The sequence below is a fragment of the Fulvia fulva genome, chromosome 1, assembly GCF_020509005.1.
Source record: "Fulvia fulva chromosome 1, complete sequence".
In the NCBI taxonomy this organism is placed as follows: domain Eukaryota; kingdom Fungi; phylum Ascomycota; class Dothideomycetes; order Mycosphaerellales; family Mycosphaerellaceae; genus Fulvia; species Fulvia fulva.
The window spans coordinates 4136643-4144803 of record NC_063012.1 but is presented as its reverse complement, the minus strand read 5'-3'; the positions used below and the strand labels follow the sequence as shown (position 1 = coordinate 4144803).

General features: G+C 52.4%; 2 protein-coding genes across 2 annotated transcripts; both read left to right on the top strand.

The window, feature by feature from the left end:
- Positions 1–1112: 1112 nt before the first annotated feature.
- Positions 1113–5310, top strand: CLAFUR5_00856 (Nuclear GTPase SLIP-GC; the record flags this gene model as incomplete). The annotated part of the gene is made up of 4 exons (XM_047900004.1): positions 1113–1285; positions 1338–1813; positions 1972–4353; positions 4412–5310. The coding sequence occupies 4 exons, from the start codon at positions 1113–1115 to the stop codon at positions 5308–5310; spliced, it is 3930 nt and encodes a 1309-aa protein (XP_047756304.1).
- A 1552-nt stretch (positions 5311–6862) lies between these two features.
- Positions 6863–7711, top strand: CLAFUR5_00855 (uncharacterized protein; the record flags this gene model as incomplete). The annotated part of the gene is made up of 1 exon (XM_047900003.1): positions 6863–7711. The coding sequence occupies one exon, from the start codon at positions 6863–6865 to the stop codon at positions 7709–7711; it is 849 nt and encodes a 282-aa protein (XP_047756301.1).
- Between the last annotated feature and the right edge of the window lie 450 nt (positions 7712–8161).

Sequence of the window (8161 nt, the reverse complement as noted above, 5' to 3'; positions counted from 1 at the left end):
AAAGCGTCTCTAGTACGGCGGGGTCTTAGAGTATAGAGTTAGCTCGTTATAGATAGTCGTCGAGTCGTTAAAGGCTATAGAATAGTTAAAGAAGAGTCGTAGATTAGAGGGTACGAAAGAGGGCTAGCTAAGTAGACGGCGGTATAGTAACTACGGTCGGACTAGCTATAACGTACGAACGTACTAGGAAGATAAAGAGAACAATTCTGAATTGGATAAGAGTATTGAGTTCACTAGTTCTCTATTTAATAGTAGTGAAAACGATTAATAAAGAATACGAGTTAGTCGTACTAAGACAGAATTCCTAGCTTACTAGTGTTCTTAGCTTACTAGTACTTTACGTTAAGCTAAAATATAAATTAGGAAAGAATAATAAGTATTAGAGAAGGCTACTAAAGAGGAATTATATTATTAACAATTATAAGAGAGGGAGAATACTACTTTAGAGAAGGCTACTAAGAAGAAAGCTTAGGTAGAGGAAAGAAAGAAGATTACTAAAGTAAATAGTTATAACGACAATTAAAATAATACTTAGAAGCTTTAGTAAAAAGAATAAGGAGTAATATAATATAGCATTTAATATTTCTAACGTTTCTTTATATTAAGAAATAATACTAACTAAGGAACATGTTCCTAAAGAATATAGAAGGAGAAAACGCAAGAAGACACTATCCTAGAAGTTGAATTATTTAATTATATGAAATTTTCAGATTGTATATACCTTAGGAAATGTCACATCAAGTTGCAGAGCGATCCCGTGTCAAATGGGTGAGGTAATATCACATGCAGGTGCATGTCACGTGCCGTGATTAGTCAGTGCAAGTTCCGGGTCAGACTTCTAGTACGCGAACGTGTCTAAGTCGCGCGGCGCGTCGGCAGTCACAACACTTCACGTTTCTCACTTGCATTGCATTCACTTGCATTGCATTCACTTGCATTGCATTCACTTGCATTGCATTCACTTGCATTGCATTCACTTGCACTTGCATTCACTTGCACCCGATGAGCAGGATTCCGATATTTAATGGGATTCCTGCTTGCGACGGCTCGTGTATGGACAACGTGACAATCGCGCACGTACACGCTTGTGACCTCATCGCCAGGCAGACGCAATGACATCCATGGAGGAAAGTGCGAAACGGGGCCAGGTGCAGCATCTCTTGCACGATGCGGTGCCAGACCTCGAGGCTTTCTTCCGCAAAGCTGGTCGACTGGTGGTAGCTGTAAGGAAACATCATCGCCCATTCTCAAGTAATGAGATCGTCGACCTGCAAGACTGGGTTTGGTAAGACGCATGCCTCCACAATTGACACACAGCTGCTAAGTACACCTCACAGGGTGAAAGCGCATGGTAAAGTTCCCATCTCCAAGATAGTCGACGCCTACAAAAACCAATGCGCTGTCGGCGACGAGACTGATATATCGCTGAGAATGGCCGACTCCACCACTCCTACACCTGCCACCACCATGTCGGCGCTGCCAACACAAGACCGCCTTCTGGTCCTCACGGCCGCCGTTCGCGAGCCGGATCCACCATCTTCACAAGCAGCTTCTTCTGCTGCGCCCTCATTCAACTCCGCTATGTCCAACAGCCCGAGACCACCCTTGCACGAGGTCAACCGCCAATTGACAACGCCATCCTCTCGTTCGCCTGTGCCCGCCATGAAGCTGAATGCAGCAGCAATGTCCAACCAGCCAGCTGCCAGCTACAATGCCCCTCCCAATCATCTGGACCGCGTGCCACACCCTTCGGCCACGTCTATCAAGGCCGAGCAATCGGAGAATGTCGACCCTCTCCCTCCTACCTACCGAGGTACGTAACTGAATGGTACTAGCAATCGTGCAGTGGCTTAGACTACCGCGAGACACGCGAGACAAGCGCTGCACGCGGCGTTTACTCCATGATTCATACTACAGTCTGAGACACTGCCACGAGCTTCTCCAGTATGGCTAACACCCTTCTGTTTGTAGGGCACCCACTGGCATCGCCAACCTCCGTCACTGCTGGTCAGGCTGCCATACCCGCTGCTCAGCCCAAAGAAGAGCCGGAAGAGGAGACCCAGGCGTACGCTCCACGAGAGCAAGACAACCCTTTCGCAGCCTCCCAAGAGAGCGAGCCGGAGCAACATGCACCTTGCGGCCAGTTCCTTCAGCAGTTGAGTAATGAGACGACACCAGAGCGACTTGAAGCTGGCGTTGCAGCAGGCTTGAAGGCACTTTCCGAGCTTGAGCTTCCTCTCAAAGAGCTTGCGGCGAATGAAGACGCCACCAATTGGTTGAAACAAATTGACACCGTTCGTAAGGATGCAGCTCGAACGCGTACGGTCATTGGTGTTGTCGGCAATACAGGTGCTGGGAAGTCCAGTGTGATCAACGCTATGCTCGAAGAAGAACGCCTTGTGCCCACAAACTGCATGCGTGCGTGTACAGCAGTCGTCACAGAGATGTCATATAATGACTCCCCAAATCCAAGGATGAAGTATCGAGCTGAAATCGAGTTCATTCGTCCTGAAGACTGGCAAAAAGAGCTTCACATCCTCTACAAAGAGATCATCGACGAGTCCGGAAACATTTCGCGCGAGATATCGAACCCGGAATCTGATGCAGGTGTTGCTTACGCCAAGATTCGTGCAGTGTATCACAAGCTCACAAAGGACGATCTTACTCGCACCAATCCTCACGCCCTCATGACCCACAAGCATGTTAAGAATGTGCTCGGTCAGAGTCGCAAGATATACGAATCTGATGCAAGTGCCTTTTATAAGCGCCTCCAGCAATACGTTGACTCGAAAGAGAAGGGAACAGAGAAGCTCGACAAGAACGGCAACGTGGCATCGAACCAGGGCAAGCGCAAATTTGAACTATGGCCACTAATCAAGGTTGTCAAGATCTACACCAGAGCCGATGCATTGTCTACCGGCGCCGTCATTGTCGATCTACCCGGTGTACATGACATGAACGCTGCCCGAGCAGCCGTCGCCGAGGGTTACATGAAAGAGTGTACCGGTCTGTGGATTCTGGCACCAATCAACCGTGCAGTCGACGACAAAGCAGCAAAGACTCTCCTGGGTAACACCTTCAAGCGTCAGCTCAAGTTCGATGGAACATACAACGCCGTCACGTTCATCTGTAGCAAGACAGACGATATTTCACGTACGGAAGCCTTTGACAGTCTGGGGATTGACACAACGGAGCTTGACACCAAGATGGACGAGATAGTGTCGCAGCGTCGAGAGATCAAGAAGCAGTTGAGAGCAGCTGTTGAGAAGAAAAGCAACCACGACGATGCCATGGAGGACATTGATGACAAGATCGAATCGTGGGAGAACCTGGCTGATGAAGTTGGAGACGGTAAGACCGTGTACGCCCCAACGAACAAGAAGCGCAAGAGATCTTCCGCTGGTGGCGCCAAGAAGCGTCGACGTCGAGCTGTAGACTCCGATGACGATTCAGACAACAAGAGCGACGACGCACAATCGGAGGCACAGCCAGAGGAGGGGTTGTCGAGCGAGCCTTTGACCGAAGAGGTCGTGACAGCGAAGCTAGATGAGTTGAAACAGCTCAAGAAGGACATGCGACGGGAGAAGCGCACCTTAGATGATCGCATCACCGAGCTGGAAGACGAATTGGACGGCCTCCAGGTGAAGGAAGACGAAGTTGATGCAGAGCTCAGCGCCAGGTGCATCAAAGGCAGGAACGACTATTCCCGAGGCGCCATTCAGCAAGACTTCGCGGCCGGGATCCGTGACCTTGACCAGGAGGCGGCGGCTGATGAGGACCCGGACAACTTCAATCCAGACGAAGACATTCGAGACTACGACCAAGTCGCAAGAGGCCTCTCTGTGTTCTGTGTCAGCAGTCGCGCGTATCAGAAGCTCTGCGGCCGGCTGAAGAAAGATAATGCCGTTGCCGGCTTCACTCACAAAGACGTGACCGAAATACCGAAACTTCAAGCTCACTGCAAGGCACTCACAGTAGGAGGTCGAAACGCCGGGTGCCGACGGTTCCTCAATAGCCTCACGAGCCTAATAACCTCGCTGGCCCTCTGGGCATCGGATGACGGAACCGGTGTCAAGTTGACCTCTCAGCAACGCGACGCCGAAAAGGCCTTCCTCAGCCGCAAGCTGAAGGATCTCGAAAAGGCTCTCGACAAGGTTGTCACGGTCACGTTGGAAGATGTTGTCGAGAACCTACACGAACAGCTATTCGACAAGATGGACCCTGCTGTGCAATCTGCCGTTGATGGTGCTCAAGCGACCTCCGCTGGCTGGGGTGCCCATAAGAACGATGGTGGCCTGCATTACATGACTTACAAAGCGACTGTGCGTCGTGACGGCGTCTATGCCGGCGCCAGTAAGTGAAGACTGCTCCGTTGAAGTGAAAGTGACATGCACTGACATTCTGCTATTAGAGGGTCATCGCGACTTCAACAGCGAATTGACTGAACCGCTTCTCAAGCAACTGGCCTCGGCCTGGGAGAAAGCCTTCCAGCGTCGATTGCCGCACATCTTACAGACGTTCAAGAGATCTGCGACCACAGTCCTCAAGCAATTCCACAGTGCTGTAGAGGCTCGTACCCGAGAGAAAGGACACGGCTTGGCCAGAATCGCCATGCTTGGAACTCAGCTCGATGCGTACTCCGCGATCTTCGGAGATCTCGCTCAAGCCGCAGTTGATAGTATCACTGAGGGTCAGAGGGAGATCAATCGCGAGTTCACGCCAGCGATCGCACAGGCCATGAACCCAGCGTACGAGTACTGCACGAATGAAGCAGGCAGGGGCAGCTACGCAAGGATGAAAGCCGGAATGGCTGCTCATGTTGAAACAGAGAAAAGCCTCATGTTCGACAGCGCTGCCAAAGGCGTTCGCCAAAGCTTACTGACTCTGTGCGAGTCAGTGAAGAAGACTATGCTCGACAAAGCGGATGGCGTGTTTGTGCGGATGCAGAAGGACTACTTGACACTGGTTGGCGTCCACAAGGGCGACATGAAGATGTCTCGTGAGGAGCGCCAGCTTCGACTCAAAGTCGATGAGGCCATTGCCGACCTCGATGGGCTCTTCCAGGACGTTCTAGAGGCGGAGCTCGACCAGTTGAAAGAGGACCATGCTGCTGGCAACGTCAAATCAGAGACCGAAGGTGTTGATGCAACAAGGGCCGAAGACGAAGTGACGAACGATGATGAAGAGGATCTCGATCTCGATGACACTGACAGCGAGGGTGAAGGCGAAGATGCTGCCTCGGACGCTGAGGACTCCGATCCTCCTAGCCCAACGAACAGCAACGACCCAGGTGATGATCAGGACATCTAAGGTGCGACTGTTATCATAACAAGGAACGCTACCCTGCGGGAATATCCTGCGGGAGTCTCGGCGTCAGATCGGTTTTTTCGCGCGCATATTTGCTTGCAACTGGCCTACGAACATTGCTGTTATCCGTGAGGTCCAGCACCAAGGCTTCTTCTTGTAGCACAGTTCAGGCTCAGAGAGTACATAGCTGTGCAGAATGTTGATAACAAATATTTAACGCCGCATGGATCACTCATCAGCGCAGTGCTCGTATATGCTATGCGGGTTTCGGACCGTCTAACATAAGTCTCGGCTGGTTTATTTTTGGAATGGCTAGATAGCTTAAGTCGCATGCCCTCCACACGCAGCACAACGCAACACCTACGCTACACCTCGCATCATGCAATACGACAAGGCCAGAGCAGCGATGCAAAACGGCACCCGAGCGTAGGCATTGTCATGAAGGTCACCGAGGAGCCTGGCGAGTTGAGTGTTCATCGCCAGACAGCATCGCATAGACTGCGGATGCGCTAGTGATCGCTGGAAGGACGGCTAAAGTGTGTTCCTGCCGGGATACGAGCAACCACAGCCACCGCGTCTGCTATTCTCGACCGATCCAACACAGGCGAAATTTCATCCTACACATCGCCATACCACTTCTTACACCGCCGTTTGGCGCTACAATAGTACAAACACAGTCGCGACTGACTTCCGAGACGGCAGCGGAGCGGCACCGTAAGCGCAAGCCCGATCCCTCCAGATCCAATCTGGATGGTGAAGGTGAAGCTGGTCCCTTGGTGCCTCTCACTGAAGGCTCGAAGGCTCATGTACCCTGGAACTCTGTCTGTTCATGGCGGATGGCGCCCGCTCATCAGTGCTCACATCATAGTTTAGGATCCGTCCGAGAATAGGAGGTCGTTCCGCGCCCTCAAGCCAAAGCATGCCCGTCGGTGGACGTGTGGCGGTATACGTGCACATAGTCGCCCACACAACTGACAGCGCGACACTTTCTCGGCAGCCTCTCCGCGACTCTAGCAGCGTTAGCAGGATCGAGTAAGCTTCCCTTGGGGACAGGACCCTTCCGCTCGAACCGAATGCGACATGTGTGGTTCACTTGCACTACTCTTACACACACATCTCCACTACCCGATTGATGAGGAGATTTGCCATGCGACAGCCGCTTGCGACCGAGGCTAGCCGTAGCTCCGTGTCGTATAATGATGTGGGAGCAGACGTTGGTCCTATATCTTATCCACGTCCCACCGATCCGGGCGAGGCTGGCCCTGGGACTTTGCACTTGAGCCGGTGGCTTGCTACAGCAAGCTGTATGGATCTTCGCCAACAGAGCAGGCATGAACACTATCGCGAACGGCTCCACCATTACAACAGCGGCTCTTCTCACCTGCCACAATCGGAGTCGAAACTGGCAAGGCCTGCTTCTTATACTGGGCCTTTAACGCGAAATCAGTGGACTGATGTGCCACTGCCGTATCGGCCCAGGGACTGGCAGGACGTAAAGGATGAGCCTCTTCCCGTGGCGAGACAAGAACCGCATAGATGGCGTCTGCGGTCATCTATGAACGAGAATAATTCGAAGCCTGCTCAGTCGCGAGGGCGTCATCGGCCAGGCGCATTTCGAAGTGTTACTGCAAGAGAGTATCCGCAATCACAAAGAGCAGATGCGGACCCTGCACTACTCTACCCTCAGATGAGCCCGTACGACGATGCACAGAGCTCATACAGCGCACCGGATGAGCTGTCTCTTGCTCCGCGAGCAGTCTCACAGCCTAGTTCTGCGAGCCATTGGCAGACCTCCTTCTATATGTCAGACACTGAGGATGACCTTCCGCTGACTATGTTACCACGAACACCAACCTATCCGCCTTCTGGCGGGAGACGAGCGCGAGGCGCGGCGAGCAATGTAGAGGCGACCTTCACGGACGAGGAAGAATTCCACCTTTTCGTGCAAGCTACTGCCGGTCTTGGGCCGGAGCAAGCCTTCAGAAGCCCTACCTCGCCAGAAGAATCGCCTCGAAGAAGTCGTGCCACAGGAGCCAGGCCGTTCTCGACACCTCAAGCTCCAGTATCCACCGACCTGGTCTCGCCTATTCAAGAAACGCCCACGACTATGCACGCTCTGCGACAACTCGCACAAATGCCTCACGATCCACGAAGACCTGCACCAGTGAGGCTAGACGCAGGGCAATCGTTCGCGGCGCAAAGGTTAGACACGGCGATGGGTGGTATTGATTTGTGGTTGCAGCCGCCGAGTGCTGTGTCAGAGGAAGATGACGTCGTCAGTCCCATCGACAATGAACTTCCAGATTACGCAGCAAGCCAGGCCCAGGCTCAAGCAGCGCAACGAGCGGAGGCTACGCGACGAGCGCAGGAACTTCAGAGGAGGTGGCAGTTGAGGTCGGGTTGAGGGGACTGGAAAGGTTAGCAGAGTTTGAGCTTTCTGGCAAGATGAGAGTTGAGATCACCTTGGTGGGTGAAAAAGATACCCGCTGCAGCTTTTGAGGTGCAGGCACGTTCGTTTTCTAGGTGTACATACATGCATGCATGGCAAAGTGTGGCCCGCCACCGACGGTGGCATGTATAGCAGGGCGCTTTCGAGGGCGACAAGCAAATGAAACCCAGCAGGGTAAATATGGATGAATGGTGCATTGCATGGTTTCTTCGCAACGAAGATGCTCGAGCTCGCTACTGTGCCCGCCGAGCCGTCATGGCGGAATGTCATTGCGACGATCGTGATAGAGCCAGCAGCGACCTATGTATCCGATAGACATTGAGATTACGATCTTCGTAATGACCGTTCGCAGCCGCTCCCCAAGACAACCCAAGTCCTGGGAGATGGAAAGCATGGCCTAGGAAT